This window comes from Etheostoma cragini, chromosome 4 (genome assembly GCF_013103735.1).
Source record: "Etheostoma cragini isolate CJK2018 chromosome 4, CSU_Ecrag_1.0, whole genome shotgun sequence".
In the NCBI taxonomy this organism is placed as follows: Eukaryota; Metazoa; Chordata; class Actinopteri; order Perciformes; family Percidae; genus Etheostoma; species Etheostoma cragini.
Window position 1 is genome coordinate 11,552,021 of NC_048410.1, and position 21,961 is coordinate 11,573,981.

General features: G+C 42.8%; 1 protein-coding gene and 1 long non-coding RNA gene across 4 annotated transcripts in view; one reads left to right on the forward strand and one right to left on the reverse strand.

The window, feature by feature from the left end:
• The window catches only part of LOC117943780, a 16,879-nt gene extending 8,093 nt beyond the window's left edge, over positions 1-8,786 (reverse strand). Inside the window, exons 1-3 of the long non-coding RNA XR_004656433.1 lie at positions 8,776-8,786; positions 930-934; positions 199-204 (exon numbers count right to left, since the gene is read on the reverse strand). This is a non-coding gene — a long non-coding RNA (uncharacterized LOC117943780). The remainder of the gene's footprint in view (positions 1-198; positions 205-929; positions 935-8,775) is intronic.
• dyrk3 (dual specificity tyrosine phosphorylation regulated kinase 3) overlaps positions 1-10,689 on the forward strand; it is a 22,824-nt gene extending 12,135 nt beyond the window's left edge. The window contains exons 2-7 of one of the 3 annotated variants that reach the window (XM_034870115.1): positions 1,292-1,982; positions 4,175-4,284; positions 8,114-8,319; positions 8,465-8,768; positions 8,887-9,303; positions 9,391-10,689. In XM_034870115.1, the coding sequence (XP_034726006.1) occupies positions 1,940-1,982; positions 4,175-4,284; positions 8,114-8,319; positions 8,465-8,768; positions 8,887-9,303; positions 9,391-10,122 (1,812 nt within the window). In that variant the 5' untranslated portion in view covers positions 1,292-1,939 and the 3' untranslated portion in view covers positions 10,123-10,689. Of the gene's footprint in view, positions 1-1,242; positions 1,983-2,093; positions 2,392-4,174; positions 4,285-8,113; positions 8,320-8,464; positions 8,769-8,886; positions 9,304-9,390 lie in introns of those variants that run through there. The other 2 variants (XM_034870114.1, XM_034870117.1) reach the window with 2 other exon arrangements.
• The last annotated feature ends 11,272 nt before the right edge of the window (positions 10,690-21,961 follow it).

The window sequence follows — 21,961 nt, forward strand, 5'->3', positions numbered from 1 at the left end:
CCCCCCCCCCCCCCCCCCCCCCCCAAGGACATATAGGTAGCTTTGCACCTGGTCCCAACTCTTGCTGTGGTTGTAAGTTTACTGGCTGTGAAAAAAAGTGCCTCTTCATTCACACACTTACACCTTGCAGACTGTCGCGAGGAAAGTGCAATAAGCAGATCAATTTATAGCCATTGTCACTCTACTTTCTCTAAACACCACCAGCTAAGAATAATCTGCACAGCCAAGCAGGCCTTAAGGGCTGGCTGCTGCCCAGAGGGCCACCTAAAACTGTGTCACTATGCTTATTTATGGCAGCAAATATAGACAGACCCATCTTCTCACCTCTGAGAAAGAGCTAAGATTAGCATCACCCTCTGCCCAGCATGTATCACTGTCTGAATTAAGCCCGCTCCCCTTCTCATGCCTGCCCGGTCTCACTTCGTCTGTCCTCTGCCCTAGCCCTAATTATATCTAGGCCTGTATAGTTCTCCATACCCTCTCCAGTTTCAGTCCACAGTTCAGCTTTCCTGACATTTTATGCAAAGTAAATGTCCAACAGCACTGTGTTTGCCTGAGGAAAGGTCTTCTTAGCCCTTGGTTAGTTTTATTATGAATGTTTTTGTACGCTACTATGTTGTTTTGTCTATAAAAAGTGAAAAAAAATAAAAGAAGCCAAGGGAAAAGGAAAAAGCAAAGGTGATGTCTGACATTTGCCTGGATTGTCTGACTGACACTTCAAGGTCAACTAAGAAAACCACCAACTACTTCCAACAAGTCAGAACCAGAGATTTTTTTTGGCATTATTGCTCAAAAAATGATTAATTTTCCTGTTGATAAACTTATTGATAAATAGCCTAGAGTAATTGTTTCAACTCTACTTCACCCCTTACGAAACGTAGAGTCTCTTTATTTGTAAAATAATTGGCAGGACACATTTTGACCTATACATATGCTACTCCAGGCTACCAATTTGTAGAGAACTTCTTATTAACAAATAGCAAATAAACATTTTAAAGGCTTGCTCAACATACAAATGATCATTTTTGACCATTTAATGACTTGACATGATTGACTCAATAGCCAGAAAACCTGGTATTCACCTAAACCTTGTATACTGCTGGCTGTGCATATTTTAGTGTATTTGCTTGAGCACACTCACATTGGCTGCTATGCAGAGCTCCAGGTGGACGTTGCGAGGCGCCCTTCTGCTCGCTGTCTGAGTGCTCGCTAAGCACCGCCCTGCTCCCTCCCTCTGTTTGCCTGCTGACTCCGGGCTCACTGAAGACGCCCTTAGCAACAACACACACAGTTGCGTCGAATACGATTCTCCTACCGCAGAGAAGACGGATTAAACAGTGCCGCCTTTATTGCATCGAGTACAGGTGAAGATTTTCTGCGAAGGCGATGCTCCGGTTATATCTGCAGTTAACATGGGGCTACCCCTAGCGCGCTAGCCTATTTTGGCTAGCCATCCCTGAAGACGAGCGAAGCGGCCCCAAGCTGTCCCAAAGGAGGACAATATCGTGGGGGTTCACCGAGTGGTAGCATTGCAGCTTGCTAACTACAAAGTCAGCTAACCGGGAATAAGCACGGGAATGGTGCTCTGCATCGACTCACTGTACCGACAGAGAAAGGCGAGGGGCACACGGGTCAGACCACCAAGCTGTAACATTTGGACTCAAACTATTTTTAACGGAGGTAGCGGCTGTCGGGCGGGCGAGTGTTTGTGTGGCTGTGCGAGCTAGCAGGCTAGCAAGCAAGGGAAACGACCCCCACCGCCTGCTCAGGTTTTTTCTTCTTCTTTTTTCTCGTTACTGATCCACGGCAAAGTCATTAACATCAATGCTGTTAGTTAAGTTTGCTACGTGACTCTAGTTTGAATCTTTGTTTTCCACTTTTTTTATTCGGAATTTGTTTTCGTCACTTCGGATGCTGGCATCACACATTAAATGCAATCATGATGATAATAAGCAGAAAACCAGAGGGCCCAATAGCAACAGGTAACCACAACAATCAACGTGTTGCAGTCTTTGTCAGTAACTTACATTGGTTTCCCTAATGTTGTCATTTGACATATTGTCTGTGTTGAATGCGGATTTAAGTAAAACACACTAGCTGCCAGCGTGGCGTTAGTTTCTTGTTGGTATTTAACGTTACAGAAATACATGTGCCTGAAATGGCTTTGATGACACTTTTTTTCCCATGGCTCCAGGGCTTTAAATGCCACGTTGTGTCGTTCTGTGGAGAACGGACATATGTAGCTAGCTGTCGTGGGCATTTCACAAGCCGCGGGTTGTAAACATGTTTTCTTTTGCTTTGCAAGTAATTCCATATCGATCACGAGACTTCTGTCTGTGCATGTTTTGGATGACACACCAGGAAGCTCTGCGTTGCTTTTACGTCTCCTTCGTAAGCATTTATTGTCTTATCAACGTTTAATAAGCCTTGATATTTATGTTCGCTACTTTTTTTAGGGTACTTTTTACTGTAGTGGTCTGTTTTATAATTTGTGTCCTGACTGCCATCGTTATTGTTTTAAAAATATCACATTGCCTGATTGCCACAGGGATGTGGACATATGTTTGGCTACACCATTTTCTGGGATAGGGGAGAACTCGCTGTCTGGTTTGTTTCTTTAGACCAAAGACAACCTAAGCCCCATTGCGGGGACAGCGAGATGAAAGGGACATCGCGACCGATATTAGTCTCTATCCCAGCAATGCACATCTATTGGGCAAAACTATTGTTTTATAAGTATATGGGCACTGACCTTATCTTTGTTTTCTTTTTGTGTCTTGTGGCAGTAGCCATTTTTGAATTGGTATACTAGAATATATTAGGATGAGGAGGACAAAAAAGATGTACCTTTACCCCACCACGTTTTTCTTATGTGTGTTGGGTTGCATGAACCTTGTTCCCTCTTCTTTGGTGTGCTGAGGGATTTTTATTTTATTTTATTTTAACAGCTAGACATAGTAGGCTGAATGTTTGGTTACATAAAAGTTTGGGCTCTATTTGATTTTTGAAATAGAGACAACAATGGCAGATGCTTAAGTTTACAGAAACTGCTGAGCCCCCACTGCATAATTAGGAGTTTGCAGAGGGCTAATGAGGCCTGCGCGTGCCTAATATTGCGTAGGTCTAATGCATCTGTATCCAAGCAGCAGGTCTAATCTGTCCTGAAGCTTGTCTGTTGACAAGCTAACGCAATGGACATGGGCTCTGACGCACCTGCACTTGGTTACGACACTCTCAAGGGCTAGTCAGAGAGAACACCAAACCTGCCACCGTTTTGGACTTTTGCTACTGAGCTAACACAATAGCTCTCGAAATGGCTCCTGCTAACAGGCTGCTCAGCATTAATTTCAAGCCAGCGGAGAATAATACTTCTATTGCAGTGGCAACTTGTGGACTGTTGAGATGAACAGCCGGCTGATGGAGGTTTGTCATTTGAGTAGCTGGCTTCCTCCTACAGTCCCAAATGCGCCCCTCATACATCTACTTTGGCTGTGTCATCTCACGTTAGGTGTTTGGCTTGATGCCACAGAGGTGAGGGCACACACAGCACCCACATCCTTCCATGTGGGCTCTATTTCTGAGCACACCTGGTGTGCGCACTACTGACTCGATCAGAATGGACAGACGGAAAGATGCTGTCGTCACAGAGGCATCTGTTACCCCCATTAGGCCAATAATACCACTTGCAGCGCTAGCGATCTGGGACCCTAAGCTCTATCTAAGCTGGTCAGGTTGGAGCTCTGGCCTTGGATACAATGTATTGAACACAATACATACAATGGATGTATCTGCTAATGGCCTTTTAACAATAAACGTGGGTTAGGATGTTTGGCAGACAATGTGCGTCCCCACTGATCTGCGGAGACCAGTGTTGTGCGGCTGTCCTGCTGAGGTGAGCTCTCAGAGTCAGGATATGTTGGGCCATACCAAATCATTTGTTTTAGTCTTAAGGTAGTCATTGGATCTTATAGGTTGATTGATGAAATAATCAATTGGACTTGGCCTGGTTTGAACAAACAAAGGATTGTCTGCCTGTGTGGGGATTAGATTTGCATTCTGTAGACGTTGCCTCTGAACGTCATCCTCTGCCATTATCCCGGAGTGTGTCTGTCTTGCAGATTTGAGGATTCCACATTATCACTCTGATTTATTTGTTCCACTCTTATTCATTCAGCACGCCATGGTGATGGTCTTTATGACTCGTACATGAGGACAGACCACATCCTTAAAGACGAAGCGGATACAAACAGTCCGTCTGGGCTGCCCCCTATGCCCAAACACACAGTAAGTACATACACAAACACACACATCATCACAAAGCCCTATTTCCTGTTGTGGAGTACACTCTGTCTCTAGACGTCCTGTTCCTAAGAGAGATTTTCCCCACTCATCCATGTTCCAAACCAATGCATGTACACCCCTCCTGATTTGCCGGTTTATCTCTTGTCTTATCTCTTATTTCCAACCAGTGTAATGCAGTCAAGATCGTATACCCTTCAATGATTATAACATGATAATTTAAGTACTATCGATTGGCTGCCTGAGAGGATACAAGTGTGTTGCATGACCAAGTCAGATCAGCTGAAGGGAAGTAGCCATTTTTGTGTCTGCTGCCAAGGTAAATGCAGAGATGCATTTCACAGTTCACAAGATGCAAATTTACCAAAGCACAGTATTTTGAGATACTGTACTATCTTCATTTGCTTGATACATGGCTGCATCTGCTTGGTCATTTGACGGAAGAACTAATCTCAAACAAGTATTGTAGTCATGCATTATAATGGGGATTAGGACTGCATGCTGGTACTTAATATCTTTTAAAGGTATCAAAAGACATAACCCAGTACCAAGTAGTATCAAAACTTCTCCAGCATTTGATCCGTTTGGTACCCTTATCTACACAAAAAATACTATTTGTGTGGTTTTACTTGCAGCCAATTGGCGCAAGAATTTGACAGAGTTGGCAGTTCAGCGTGCCAAGATGCTTCCATTCACGTAATGGGTATTGAAAGAAGTAGAAAAAAGTATCAAATGAAGTACTATACTGGTATCTGTGCTGGTATCATAATTCTTACACATCCCCAATGGGGATACTTTTAAGTAAAAAATGCCCCTGGGGGTACCTGTCAGCTATATTTGCCTCAAGGTGAGATGAAATAGGCCCACTTCACTACAACACATACGTTTATTGACCACATCGTTTTTCTTCAGCTCTGCAAACTGGTGGCAGCATGCAACGTAGGATTAAAAATAATTGATTGAGCCTTGCTATCCATCACAGCGAGTTGTGCTTACTTTATCTAGCACCTGGCTCAAACACTAGTGGCAATGGCCGGGTACCACAGAGAATCATTTAAACTACATTGAGTCTTCAAGTATGTGACGGCACATTGTCGGAGTACATTATCCTAGCATTAAAAGAATAAATGAAGAGCACGGTGCAAGTATGGTTAAAAGAAGATTTACCATGAAGTGGCGTGCCAAAGATATGGGGGTGGAGAGAGATTGGCCTTTTCATGACAGCAATACAATGAGCTGGAGTGTTTTTAACATGATCAGATCTTATGCGGTTTTATGGCCGGTTGAAACATATTTTGGCTATAACATTATTTCAGTTTACCAGCCATTGACAGATAGACAATAAAATAGATAAGGTTTGCATGGTTTGCATCTCTGAAAAGCCCCATTGGCAGGAAATACACATACGGTCAATGATACTCTAAACTAGCACAGAAAAAGAGGCTGATTTGATATATTGTACAGATTTATTGGGCTTGAAAATTTGACCCACAAACAAAATCCCCAATCAACATTCTCACCCCCTCCTGCCCCTCTTCTATCTCGTTTACTCCGCCTATCAGCGTTGCGTGCACAGAGGTTAGGCCTAGTTTTCTACTCTAGCCTTGTACTTCATCCTTTGTATTTTCTGTCACGCTCACAGAGGTAACATTCTTTGTTGAATGTGACAGTGGCTCGCTCCAGTTCACTGTGTTTTACAGTGCTCAGATTGGCCTTGTGTTCTATTAAAGTTATAAAGTGATATAATCCCTGTTCTTTTTTTTTTCTTTAGAAAACAACAAACTAATGGAAATGAATTGTAGTAGCACTTAGCTCTGGGTCAAAATACAACATTGATAAGACATCAGTTTTTTATGCTTCTGAGCCAACTTGTCACCATGATTTGCTGATGTTTTGTACAGCTCTGTGAATGCGTGCTTGAGAGAAGGAGAAAAGCATACTTAGGCGTTTCTCTAACAGCAAAGAGATTAGCCCTTCTCCATCTGTTGCACCATGCAGATTTGCTCACAAAGGACTCTCCACCCTCATATTTCTTGGTGGTGAACTAGATTCACGGTCACACAGTGGCTTTGATTTCCATTAATCAACTTTTTTCTTTTTTCTAATCGCACCCCCTGTCCTGTCAATCAATAATCCATAGCAGTTGATGATGCTTTACATGTAGAAAGCTTTGATTTTCAAAGCCAGCAATTGTGTCTGGGTGAAGGGGCTCAATCAATGACATTCACTGTGTTTGTAGTACAGCTTTGGTACAACAGCTGCATGGGACCCTAGGTCAGCAGCTGGGCTGTTTTTTAATAAGTTAAGACTGTATGGTTACATGTATGGAAACCCATCCTGCATTCCACCTCTATTTCAGGACTTAAACATACAACCCAAACACACTCCGAGCTGAGTCCTCTTTTAGTGGAACATATCAATGCCTAGGCTACTTTGAATGTGCTTGTCCTTGTTGTGTTGTCTTTATCAGCTGACATGGTTTCAGCCACAGACCTGCTCAGCTGTGTGCACAAGCTGAAGCCAGAACCTCTGCAGGGCGGCATAGCAATCTAATGGGAGAAAGAAAACATTGGGTCTGAAGTCTCTCTCGTGCCTTTAAAATAAGAAGGGCTTCATGTGAAAGAGAGCCAGCTAGACAGACCCAGTAAATATGGCTCTCCTGTGTCTGTATATAGGAAAGCCACGATGAGTCTGTCAGTGTGTATTATCTGCCACACTGCTTCTACAGTTTAAGAGTGTAATCTAACTTTAATGACTGTCATTTCCCTCAAGCTCCATAATCTTGCGGAGGGTTCTTTCCGCTGCTAAGAGAGAGAAGAGAGGGAGAGACATAGAGCAAGAAGGAATGCGTTCCTGGGGTTGCCTTAAACAAAGTTGTTTTACTGGCAAGCGAGAACTATAGCTTTCCTGAAACTCTTCTAACCTTCAAAGGCAAATATGTTCAAAATGAGATTTAAAAAATGTACAGTGGTTTGGTCTAGATGCAAATGTCATCCCTCAATTGGAACTTAATTGCTGTTTTGTTCACCTTACATTGACTACCAATCAAAATATTTAAATCCTTTTAAGAAGTTAAAAAGATGGACTTTACAAATTAAAAGATTATTGCATTGCTGAGCCATATACCTTTTACCTAATTGGTAACCGCTAGCAAACAAACAATGAGGCGGGCATGTGGGTCATTTGAATGAGTTATGGATAGGGGTGGGCCTGTTTCTCTTTTGAATTTCCTGCCAGACTGGATCTAAACCCAGTTGTGCTGGTTCACCTGCTGATTTCTGGTAATGGCTCACTGCTGGAGAATCTGAAGTCGGCTGCTGATATTAATGCCTGTATCGAACAAAACCTAAACGAAGATCTGCTAACTAGTACTTTATACTCGTCACTCTTCTTTGCTTGAAATATGAGCCTGAAAGACTCATTAACTCTCTTTATGTTATTATATTTATTAATATTATTACATTTGAAATATTGACATGATTCCGGCAACAAATATATACATACACATATATTTTGTGCATGGCCATGCTCATTTGCCTCTGTTGAGGTCTTGCAGGCTACAATTAGCCCTTGTTGTGCACAATGTGTCACTAGTCAGGAGATGGACACAAAACAGAGAGGTCCTCCTTTCACTCTATTGAATACATTCATACAACGCAATAAACAACATGTTTTCCTTTTCAATAAAGTACAATGTGTACACCCGGTTCATACACTGAAAAAGCTACAGTGGAGTGTTTACCAAATAGATGTTACAATAGCTTTCTTTTTGTCCACTATCTGACTGCCTGTCTCTCTATTTTCCTTCTAATAGGTTGTCAGTAACAAGGCTGCAATGAGGGATCAGGTAACTGTGCGAGCTGGCCATCTGAAGGTCAAGTACCTGTATGAAGACTCCACCAACAACCGAAAGATAAACGCCATAACCACGGCAACCACTCAGAACAGTGGGACCACAGGTCCGACGCCCAGTAAACCTGCCCCGGTCTCCAGCCTCTCCAAGGAGCACAGTGTGGACAGGTGAGAAAGCTGCACACATATAAAGAATACATCAAACTAACTTCAAAACATATTTCAAAGCATGTTATGTGGCCAAAAACACATTTACAAGTTGGAGGAACACCACTGCTTAACACCACCTTTCTGTCATGCTTGTTTGCCACAGCACCGAATCCAGTAAGGGCTCCAGTGAATCCTCTGGCCCTCATGGAGTTGGGAATGGAGGGAACAGTGGGAAGCTGTGTGGCCCTCTCACTCCTGACCAAGCTCTGAGACTGTACCGATCCCAACTGACCAGCCTAGAGCAGACGGAGATCCACTCCTACCCAGACATCTACTTCGTGGGACCCAGTGCCAAGAAGAGGCCTGCCGTTGCTGGGGGCAACAATAACTGTGGCTACGATGATGAGCAGGGTGGATACATTCACGTCGCCCATGATCACCTGGCTTACCGCTACGAGTTCCTCAAGGTCAGACAATGTGAAGTGTAGGCTTTCACAATCACAGTTGAGTTCCTATAAAACACGAATCTGGTTTCTCACTGATGTATAACTAACTCTTTATCTACGTCACTCTCGCCCTCTTCAGATCATCGGTAAAGGTAGCTTTGGCCAGGTGGCTAAGGTGTACGACCACAAACTGCAGCAGCACCTGGCTTTGAAAATGGTGCGCAACGAGAAGCGTTTTCACCGGCAGGCACAGGAGGAGATCCGCATCCTGGAGCACCTGCGCAAGCAGGATCGTAATGGCACAATGAATGTTGTGCACATGCTTGAAAACTTCACCTTCCGCAACCACATCTGCATGACCTTTGAGCTGCTGAGCATGAACTTGTATGAGCTTATCAAGCGGAACAAGTTCCAGGGCTTCAGTCTGCCGCTGGTCAGGAAGTTTGCACACTCCATTTTGCAGTGCATGGAGGCCCTGAGCAGGCACAGAATCATCCACTGTGACCTCAAGCCAGAGAACATCCTGCTCAAACAACAGGGGCGCAGCGGCATTAAGGTAAGACACCCGGCACATTCATGGGTGGCCTGCGAAGACCTATAACAGGCTTACTACATTGATTCTTTTCTCTCTCGTCTCTGTCAGGTGATTGACTTTGGCTCCAGCTGTTTTGAACACCAGCGGGTGTACACCTACATCCAGTCTCGTTTCTATCGAGCTCCAGAAGTGATCCTTGGTTCACGTTACGGCCTTCCTATCGATATGTGGAGCTTTGGCTGCATACTGGCTGAGCTGCTGACCGGCTACCCCCTGTTCCCCGGTGAGGACGAGGGTGACCAGCTGGCCTGTGTCATGGAGCTGCTGGGCATGCCTCCGCAGAAGGTCCTGGAGCAGGCCAAAAGGGCAAAGAACTTCATCAACTCTAAGGGCCACCCTCGCTACTGCGGAGTCAACACCCTTCCCACTGGTGCCACTGTGCTGACAGGTTCTCGCTCCCGCCGCGGCAAGATGAGAGGTCCCCCAGGTAGCAAGGAGTGGAGTGCTGCGCTCAAGGGCTGCGAGGACCCCACCTTTACTGACTTCATAAAGAAGTGTTTGGACTGGGACCCCTCGTCTCGTCTCACCCCTAGCCAGGCCCTCAGACACCCTTGGCTGTATCGGCGCCTACCTAAGCCCCTACCAGGGACTGAGAAGAGCCAGGGGGCCACGGTGAAACGGCTCTCCGAGCATCACAGCACCTCCTTCCCTTCTATTCTGGCAAAAGGGGGGCCTGGCTTAGGCACCACAGCTGCCAACAACAAACTGAGGAGCAACATGATTGGAGATTCAGGAGAGGGCATACCTCTTCGCACGGTCCTACCTAAACTTGTCTCTTAGAGAGAGAGTGCTGTATCTCCTCTCTTCTACTTCTTCTTCCTCTGCACTCCTCAGGAGGAGTCAGAGAATAGGAGAAAGTAGAGACTAGGTTTTTAAACTTGTTTGGTTGTTCTTTTATTTGTTTTCCTGCGGAGAGGTGTCGACACCCCAGTTCCTGGTTTTTAATATTAGCTAACAGAGTGGGAGAGAGAGACAATAAAAGAAACTCTAAAAAAAGGTTTTTATACAGAGGATTTCCTTGAGCGGCTGTGGAGTTTGTGTACACAGCCATTGATGAGGTTTGATTTAGAAAATGCTTAATAAAAATGTCCTCGTGTGACAGGAGAGCTTCGTAAATGTTTTGAACCTCAAGTGAGTGGTGTGATTGAGCAAAACAGATTCAAGCACACCTGCACTGTCACTTGCCTCACTTCACACTCTTTCCTAACACTCAAAGGGTGCCACCCTTTCTTGGGAAGTATTTATATGAGTGAAACTTGAAAAGGGCTACAGAGATTACTCTTACCACATTAGGGTTAGCAGCAAGCAAAGATTTGTTCACGTAACATCATTTTAATAGAAAAAAAAGAATCATGCATCATGTGCGTTTGACATTGTGTAGTGAAGAATTATGGAAACAATTTAGCTCAAACTGTCGTTCACCGTCACACACTATACTCCACAAACTGAGCCTGCCTGCTGGAACACAAAAACTGTATATATATATATATATATATATATATATATATATATATATGTATGTATATGTATGTGTATATATATATATATGTATATATATATATATATATATATATATATATGTATGAGAGAGGGAGATGCGGAAAGTTAAATTTGTAGGATTGTCACTTGCCCATGCCCCCTAATTGGCTGCCGTGGTCGTTAGCAGTGGTGCATTAATCCTAATTGTGCAAGGTGAGATAGATCATGGGATAAAATGAAAATCGATATGTTTAATATGAGCCAAGAGGTTTTTTTTATTTCACAGGTGTAGAGAGTTGACAGGACGGTGACAAAGCTGGGTTTTTATGGTACTGAAGAAAGAAGTGTTTCTCAGGGAGACATAACTTGATACATCCCTTAAGCTTATATTAACTGTGTTCCACTACAGTTCCCTGTCCCAACTACAGATGAACATGCATGCAGTTCAGTCCATTGAGAGCGAGAGAATGCATATACGAGTGTGTCTGGGAAGGGGCTCTGCATGCTCCACAATCTGACCTAGATTCTCTCTCCTCCCCCCACCATATCTTTTTTTCTCTTGTTTTCTCTTACTCTTGTCTCATGTAGGCCAGGGAACCTCTTAAACTCACACATTTATAGGGAATTATGCCGCTGTCCGAAACACACAGACACACACATCAGGTGCACGTTGTATGGACCACATCGCTCAAAGAGGTCATTCTCTCGCCCCTCGTTTCCCAAGTGAATCTGTCAGGAATTTCTATTCTAATTTTTTGTTTTTTTTAATTGAAGTGATTTCTATTTGCTAATCAGTCCAGAATATCAGAGGATGTAAAAAGAGAAAGCAGTATAATGTCGTGTTGTACCTAGTGGTGTGCGTTAGTAGGAGGGTGTTTGGTGTTCTAGCATGAAAATCACAACCTGTTATCAGACGGAGTGACTATGAGAAGAGAAACTGTACAGTAACCAAATGAAGTTATAATAGTTTCTTTTTCTAAAGAAAATAAAAATGATTTACTGAAATGTGCTGCTCTGGGGTGATTTCTGTTTTGAAACTGCCTAAATTACATTTTTAAAGCAAAAGTGGATTTTATCAGGTGAAGCAAACATACCCTTACAATGTCAACATCGGCCAAATCCTAATTAGTGTGTGCTGTCTGTAGGGCGCCAAACAAGATTTGCCCATGAACACTTAAGTTTTTTAGTTTTAATCTGATAAATCTCTCAGTTCTGAGGAAAGCTCTGATTTGATTTCTGGGGAGCTTTGCAGAGATAGTGGGAGGATGCATTCCTCATTTGTCATTCAACCTCAAGCTCTTGTAACCAGTGGTTACAGTGTTGTTTTTGCTATGTGACACCTGGTCCCTGTGTCATGAAACAAAAGTGCGTCTCTGGACAACCCCTGGCTCAGTCGTTACAGTGAATCACTATAAAGTCAGTTGAATTTCAGTCTGTGATTAGGTTACAGTTTCAGAAATCACTGAGTCAGTGGTCTGTGACACAACTTAGAGGCAGCAGGTAGTCTGTATCTTCAACGTTTAAGCAGCAAGTAGTCTGTATCTTCAACGTTTATGTACACTACCGGTCAAACGTTTGGGGTCACTTACAAATTTCCATTTCACTCCATTATAGACAGGATACCAGCTGATCTGAGTGGGGGGCTGATCTTTAATGCAATATCTACATTTCCCATTATCAGCAACCATTCATCCAATGTTCCAAAGGCACATTTTGCTTACTAATCTGATATTATTTAAAAAAACTAACTAAGAAAACATTAAACAACCCTTTTGCCATTATGTAAGCACATAATGTAATCTGGAAACTGCTGCCCTGGTTAAAAAAAACAAGGCAACTGATCTCACCTGGGATTCTGTCTATAATGGATTCCAATGGAAATTTGTGAGTGACCACAAACTTTTGACCGGTAGTGTATGTATGTGCATTGCGCCGATGCCAACGGACATTTCCCGTTGGATTCCACTCATTTACGCAGGATATCCGTTGCCTTGGGCTTCCCTTGTGTTGGTGTTTAGGGGCCACCTTAGGTGGAAATTTGTAAATAGAGCCTAAAACAACCTCTGCATTAAGGAGTGGCTCCTTGTAGTCAAATCAGACCAGTGTCTTTGCTGCTTTGATGCCGGCCATCATACCACTGAATCTGAACACATTTACTGTATATCTGTGGGAGCACCTCCAGAAATACTCCTGGGAAGTGAAGAGTGGGAGAAGGTTGATGACAACTATCCGGTGATAATGACGGTGGACTGATCATCCCCACTAACACTAGTGATTCATGGGTATTAACACTCGCAGGCTGGTGCCCCGAGGGAAGAAGAAGTTGCTATACACGCAACAAGAAGAGGGAGAGGAACCAGTTGAGCAGCATTGCCTGCTGAAGATGACGCGAGCGAGGTGACGTTTGGTGAGTGGGTGGTTTGGGTATACGGGGAATTTAACCCAGGTGTTTCATGCCAGCGGATCTTGAAAATGTGAATGATGCTTTGTGGTAAAAAACTAATGATCGTTAGTTCTCACCAGCCTGGGCGTAGCTCACTCTTTCCATCAACAGCCAGGTGTCAGTGTTAAATCAAAAGATTATGAGATCAGGTTGAAGAAACAAACAAGTAGACAAATCAAATGTATCACTGGTGGCAGAGATTCTCCTGTTTTGGTGAGCTTAATGGTCTTAATTCGGGATTTTCCCTTTCAGTTCATATGACTTTCCTTGAAAATCATGCTAATTTACCGCAAGTTGTTGTCTAAATGATTCTGTCTGTCTGTCTGTCTGTCTGTCTGTCTGTCTCTCTCCTCTTTCTATTAATGTAAAAGCAGATTAGATCAATCCCATTAGACACCAATCCAGTCACCTCCGACCATATGGTCTAAAGCTCATACGTCCCTACATACCCTTGGCGCACTGACTTCTATTCCCCACACACATTCAATGCTGCATCCTTCTCTCCTCGCTCCTATATATGAGAACAAGTCTAAGCCTTCAGACCATGTTAAGCCCCAGCAGGATTCTGGTGGTGAGTGTGGACAAGGTGTGGCAGAGTGGTAACAGCCGTCTGATTACGATGTAGGTTGAGAAATCTTGACCTGCTTGTTTCTTTATGTTTGTTCTCCATTTCCTTTTTCTTATTGATATTGTCATGTAGATACCTGATAGATGTGATCAGTTAGGTGTTGTTCCTGCAGTCAGCAGTCATAAATACACTCGTTTGAGTGGAATCGTGAGCCAAATGCTCCATTTTCATTTCCCCCATACACTTGTTCCTATGCAAATATTTTTGGTTTTATCCATCCAGTTTTTGGGGAAATATGTCTCTGAAATTTCTGCATCCAACCAAAGCAAGGTAACTGTCCTTGTCCTTGGTAATTTAGGCAAACCAACCCTTTAATTTTATGTTTTCACTGGTTTGCCTGAATTACTGGCTGTGAGTTTTGGTATTTTTTTATTGGAAGCATAACTAGAATTTTGAATTGAACAGATTGTAATCAAACACAAATTTAAAATTCATTGAACCTTTTTTCATTTTAAGAGCCTCTAACAGTTTTCTGAGTGATGTAACCAAAAACAAACAAAAAAAACTATACTATGCAGTTTGAGAGCATAAAACTGCATGATTGATACGTACATTGCTTTAAATATGTTAATGTAAATTTTACTTCTACTATTAAAGCTGTAAAGTGTCAGAAATGTGCAAACTTGAACTTTGTACTTTTCTTTGTTCTTCCTACAGCAGACAAACTCTACCTGTACTGTATTTAGGGATGCAACAGAGTTCCTGGAAAAGGATGATTTTCTGGCATTGCTTACATAAAGTTTTTTTTGTTCACATATTTGCCTGTTATAGAGTATTCTTAACGTGGTTTCTTTGATGTCACTGAGCTCGGCCGAGTTCCACCAGAGGAACTTGTGTTGTCTGGACCTAAGCTTCAACCAGAATAGTGACTCACCATTTCACAGTGCTCCGAGGCAGGGTCCTCTGTGCTTAACTTCTCCATTTAAGCAAGCCTTTTTTTTTTTTTGGAACAGACATTAAAATACAGACACACGCACGCACAATAAACACACACAGTCCTGGGTCACAGAGTGCAGACACAATCCAGAGCTATATGTGTGTCGTCTGGCTTCGGTCCACTGGGACAGCTGAGGTACAAACCGGGCAATGGAAGCAGCAGGAGAATGCCCCCCCCCCCCTTAGTTTCACCAACACACACAGAAAGAGAGACAACACATGTCCCCACATGCACAAAAGCAGACTCCAGCCTACTGTTCCTTACTCATATACACACAAATGACACACTCACAGCTGAGCGCACACTAGTCACACACACAGAAATGCAGAGCTGAGCACATGTCTACGCAGGCTGAACAGATGCAGATCGTTGTGAGAGGTGGGGTTGTGCTCCAGGAACATTTGCCCACCCAACCCACCGATCTACATTCCACACGAACTGCAGGGTAGAAGAGCTGTGCAGTTGTGCATGCTCCAAAATTTTCTATGCAAAAGGAATTTAGTTGGGACCTTTACTGACTGGAACCTCATCTGCCTGTCTGTTCCTACAGCAACCATATTCACAGCCTGCCTATGCAAGCCCCCATATTTAGGTTTTCAGTTTTCTTGTCTTGTTTACATGACCCGGCTGGGCCACAGTTGGGCCTGGAATAGAAAATGAATCATGCGCTGTCTACAGAGATGAGTCCGACTGTCTGTCTGTTTTTCTATATGTGCATGTGTTTATCTGTGCATGAGTTTGCATGTGTTTTCAGGGTTGTGTCTTTCTAGGTCTTTTATGACTTCAACGTAGCACCTCTGCATAGCAACACTCTGGAGAGAAGCTCCAAGGGCACATCAAAGCTATCATTTTGCAATATCTGTAAAACCCACCTACTCAAAATCTCTGTGAAGGTTAATTTCCCTACTCTGCTCTTCTTCCACTGTATAAAAGGAAAACATAGATCAATAGCCCATAATCTTTATAAAACGTATTGTTGTGATAGATTTCCTATGACTATAACTGTATTTTTGCACATACTGTATCAGTGTTCTATTATACCGTACAAAAACATCCAGCCATTTGACAATTGTGATATTTTCTGAACCATATAAAGAAACAACCCTACATCTGGAATTATACATGGCCTATCACCTAGCAGTGTGCATGTGTACATGTACATGTTGTGTACATGTTATTCTTTCGCTCTCTTCCACACACACCACATGTGCACCCCCACACACATACACACAGACACTTCTGTGTAGACACAACACGGTTGATGGGGTAGCCATAAGTAATCATACATACATGTTATTCTTCCGCTCTCTTAAACACATACATACACACACACAAGTCCACTTTCTATCTGCCAAATTTAAAGTGTGTTCTGATGGGCAGGGGGAAGCTGTCCACTTTAAACATTACTGTGATGTGACAGTAGCTTTGCCACTGCAATGCTGCAAATGGTTCCAAGAGACTTGGGACAGTCTGAACGCTGTTGTCACAACCTTTCTTTTGCTTGGTAAATGGTATATTCATGGTTAGATTCAGGTTTCACAGGGAAGACAGGGCAACCTGGTAAATGTTTGGAATTTGGGGGACAGTCATATGCTATTGTGAACCTTGGCCCTTGTTGCTAAGTTACCTTTGCTTTATCTCTCCTTCTTCAGGGCTCAGGGAAATAGCTTACTTCACATTAACTGACCTACTTTTGGGGGATTTGTAAACCAAGGGAAGTGCATTTGTAAATCAAAAAGGCAAAGCAAACACAACATGCAAATGTACTTTCCCTCCAGATGTGAGGTTGAATGTGTGTATGTACATGACAAGCTCATGGGCTGTGTCTGTGTGAGTAAACAGACTCATCAGTTTCTATCATATGCTTTATCTTGTTGTGTACTTTTGCTGAAACTGCAGTGTACAAAATCTGATGAACATGGCGGTGTTATTCAGAAAGAGCAAAATATTCTGTGAAATTGCCATTTTAGGGTACTGTCGGTCAACAACAACAACAACAACAATTTTGTGTGCTCCAGTCAGGCCATCTTTACTCTGAATGTTCTTACAAGAGAAAGTATTTTTACAGCAGTGGGTACTTGGTATTTCAATTTAATTCCGATTACAGTAAATCTAGTTTGACGAGGACACACTGCATTACTTTGTCACAAGGGACAAAAGCTTCATTGAATGTTCCCTGAATGTATTAAACAGCATTTTATATGGTATTGTTTGCAGGACAGAACCAGGCACCAGTAGTATACACAGTGGATATGTGTATTTTTATTTGTGTGTGTGTGGGGTGGGGGCAATGGGTCAGTCACATTGGCCTTATTCTCTCCGATGTAGTCTTTCTCTCATCCGTCCCTCCCTCTCCTTTGTAGCAGCTGCTGGGTGAATTGTTGTCCTAAGAGCTTTTCCATGGCAGTGTGGAGAGGCAGTTTCCGTCTGCTACTGACAGGAAATGCGTTGACCTGCTGAGGAAAAGAGAGGAGAGGAGAAAAAGGAGGACTTCCATTGGCAGACAAATCAAACGTTGCATGGTGGATTCTTCTTTTCCTTTATTCGCCCATCTGTCTTTTTGTCTGGTACTCACACCCCCACATATACTCTGAGGGGGACTGAGGAAATGTTTGAGCACAGCCCATCAACTGGGCATCAATAATTCAATCTTTCTGCACTGCGTTATGTTTATCTTTCACTGGTGGCTATATTAAGACCTGAAGTACGCTGTTGAAAGGAAAACTGTCTGTTTTGTAAAACATTACAGAATTATTCAGAAACAGACAGAAACACTTTGGAAGTGCTAAAAAAATAACAGCACAAACCCAGACAAACAACGGTCTTTGGTTTGGGGTCTGTTTTCACTACAGGCCTCCAGCACGGTGGCCGACAGGGGCAAACGCACTGCAACTAAATGAAACGCATGCAAATGACAAAACACAAGCAAATTAAGAAAACATTTTCATTAATGTGACAACACATGTGCGGCATTTAGCAAACGTGCTGCAAGCGGGCATGGCAATAGCTCAGTAGGGAGTTGGGTTAGGAACTGGAGGGTCACTGGTTTAAGTCCGAGTTCGGACCAAAGTCTGTTAGCTGGAGAGATGCCAGTTTACCTCCTGGGTAGTGCCAAGGTGCTCTTGGGCAAGCCACCAAACTCCCCTCAGCCCCTCAGGGTGCTGGTCCAGTACTGGCAGCCCACTCACTCTGAAATCTCTCCATTCGTACGTGTATGGGACCTGAGCATGTGTGTGTATTTCAGGCCTGTGTGTAATAACAACAGAGTGTAAATAGTAATTTCCCCACAGGGGATAAATAAAGAGTATAAATTATAAATCATAAACAAATACACACAACACAACAAAATACACAAACGCGCTGCAAATACACATAGCATAACACATAACTTGAAAATCCAGCTGTTCCACGTAGCGCTTCCCCTAGAGGCCTGGAGAACTTCCATTGTGTGTGATTTTCTTTTTACATCGTTTCTATATTTGCATTGTGTCGGTGTGTTTGGTTGTGTTGTGTGTATTTACAGCATATTTGCTAAATGCTGCGCATGTGTTGTCATATTTATGAAGATGTTTTCTTAATTTGCTTATGTTTTGTCTATTTGCATGTTTTTCATTGAATTACAGTGTGTTTGACCCTGTTGACCACCACTACTCCAGTGTTAAAGGAGTAGTTTAAAAATTTGAGAAATACCCTTATTTACTTTCTATGCTGTGTTCACACCAAGAGCAGGGCATGTTCACCTCGCGTTGTGATGCATACCCAATATACACGACCAATTTGTGTAAACATCCATCCTGCTCCGCCTGATGCTTGCGGCCATTCAAATTTTATAATTTTTCACGCCCTCTTGTTGCACAGCCAGCTTGGTTTTGCATCGCCATGTATGTCAACATGCTTTGTGCAGCAAATCAATCGCTTCACATAAAATGCAAATTGTGTTGCATATAGTTGGCATGTACCGTTACCACCATCAATTTCAAGTATTCCTATTTGATTGAAATTTTACATTTGCGCTTGCATGAACTGGGGTAGACTGTCCATAGTAATGTGCCATCTTGAAATATGTTAAGTGAGGAACATACAGGTTATACTGCTCTACCTTCCGCGTTTTCACTGTCACTTGATGAAGTCACAGGTGCTGCTAATGCTGCTAATGCGCATGAAGGAAACATGTTATCTTAACACATTCTGCGGCAGGGAACTGGAGTCTTCTTCTTCTCCCAGAAAATGAAAAAGGATATTGAAAAAGCAAAAGAACGGCTTTTTGAAGCGTGGAGGCTACCGTAGCTGTAATACGTAATTGAAACTAAGTGGTGCAAGAGAGTTGATTGCAATATACGATCTCAACGCTACATTCCTAAACATTGGACCTTTAACACCCATTGTTGCCCCACAGATGCCTGGAAACCTGTTTAAACACATCAGAAAGGTGAAGTGTTTCTTATGGTTGCATAGTTCACACAGTCAAGGTCAGAGTGAAGCCTCAGACACAAGCCCACAGATACTTACAAAACAAAAATAGGTGAGGCTAACGTAATTGACTAGGGGTAGTCCATCCTCTGATTGCTTTAGTTCCAGAGTTCAAGAGTTCAGGGCTTAATGTTATAAATCTAGTTAGTTGGTAAAATGTACAGTGGAAATGTGAGGCAGGCAGTACAGACTTTTGCATATATGCCTACTGTGCTGACATTAAGGACAGAGGGTATATAATGATGTCTATTTATGTTGCTTATGTGAAAAGGCATGAGTTCACGTCTTCTAGATAAACAGGTGTGTGGTGCATATCCACGTGGCCCATACGTCTGTATGTCAGGAGTAGGACAGCTAATTGGCATGAGGCGTGACAGGACATGATATTGGCTGAGGGGAATATATGTTTGAGGAGTGAGCTCCAGGAATGGAAATCTACACCAGTAGGGCATGCTGATCTGTGGGTCATACAACCGTACAAGGGCATAGTAGAGGCAGAGGACTATCATACCAGTCCTGCACATGCACACATATCTATGTGGGTGTGTGCTTGGGAAGAGTGACAGGGTGGTAGTGCCAGCTGGGCAGTTTAAAAATAGAGCAGAGGGGAGCATTGCAACTGCGTGGGATTCTAGGAACACATGGCCACCAGTTCGATAGTAATTCACAGCGTATTTCTCTCAGCTTTGTGATGATTGACGAAACAAGAGAGGACGATGATTAAACTGATTGGTCTTAAAGAGCTGTGTCTGAGCTGTCTGTTTTTAATCATGGGAGGCTGGTAGAAGCAAAGTGAGTGTGCTGTTAGGGGAAATGTCATACAGGTATGTCAGGCTGTTACAGGTGACACAGGGACTGTACACAGGGAGGAGTATTGAGTCTGTGGGGAATCGGGGCGAGCAGACATACAGGGACAGTGGGGCAGTGGACTGAGTGTGGGGGGTTGAAATGTGCTGGGGATCAGACTGGCAGGATTAAACAGCACTTTACTAACTTCAGAACAGAGGGAAAAGATAAAGAACCGAGGGGGATGCAGGAACAGCTGACCATAGTACTATACACTAATGCAGATATGTTACATTTGCTAATGTGCACACATACAGTATACACTAACATAAACTACGGTAGTGATTTAAATTGGAGGATAATCTCATGCGCAAAGTAGCTCTTTCACCTCACGTAATCTCAGTTTGGATTAAGATGGATTATTGGATTACACAGGCCTCGCAGGGGTGGGACAGACAGACAGAGACAGGAAAAGATGGAAAACTGAAGCTGGGAAAATGTGTCTTAAATTTCAGTGTTGTATCATATTATTTTAAAAGCATTTGACAGTGTAATCAAACTTCATGCCATATTTGAGTCCAAATTGTTTCACTCAACTTGAGGTGAAGTAAAATATCCATGACACAATTCCAATGTGTCATGACTGCCAATGCAAAAAACAACCACTTTTGAAAGTTTAATGTAATATTAATACATAAAGTTAAGTATTTTCTTTAACTTTGATAGTTAAGCCTGCTATGATATATTTATGGCAAATAATATTTGTCTTGCTTCGTGTCAAGGTGTCACATACAAACAAACACACACAAAACACAAACCCAAACATCTCAAACAATGCTAACTTTGCATTAAAAATGTCATAATGTACCAAATAACATGTAGTCATAACATTCATAAAGACTCCTTCATGTGTCATGTCATGGTCATGACAGTGTCATGTAAGTCTTATGCACACCCTATTCAAGTAAAGTGTTGCCTATAAAAAAAAACCTCTCTATTCTCTATTCTGTTGATTGTTTGCATTTCGTTTTAACCAATCCCAATCGTCTTGGGCTGCGCTGTTCCGGACACAGCGACGATACCTCGAGAACAGCTACAAACACACAGAGTGGTTATCTGAGGTCCTGTATATGTACTCACGCTGATCCAGACTAAAGCTAAGGTAACCGGCTGCTGGCTGTAGTCATAAAAGTAGTCTCAGCAATAAAGTGACATTAAAGAAACACCAGAGATTCTTTTGTATCATAAAATAATGTTTCCAAAATAATTTCAGTGGTTCATCAATTCGTAACAGGGTGAACGGCAGTCCTGCATTCGCTTGAAGCTCCTCTGTCGGCTATAACCGCATTATGCAAATTTGCCAGATGGGGTAGCAGATCTGTAGTTTGAATGAAACAGCGGTAATGGGCAATTCCGCTTTGAACCTGTAGGGGGACCAAAGACGAAAAGTGCTTTGGGTTTGCTTGAAGACATGAAATTGATTAGACAGTAAGGCTGGGACAGACATAGACAGTAACAATAATGGACAAAGCAACGTCATAGACTTCCATGTAAACCAGTGATGTCTATTAGAAGCACTATTCCAGTGATGGCTGAGCGCTATTGTGCAGCCTCAAACTGATCTTAACGTCATAGATGTGACGTGAGCAACCTGTCTGAAAGTTGTAAGTCTTCTGGCTGTGCCAAGAGAAATCTCAATCATTGCAATCTTGCAGAGAGTGTGAGTAGGAGCTGTCAATGATCGTAAGAGCTGGAGAAACTTTTGATAAGTATTCTGATTAGTTATTATGTCATTTTGACTGTATGCCTCCACATCCATGTCTTCATAGGAGCTACCCTTTGCGGATGCTTCCTCACCCCCTTGGGGACAGAGAGG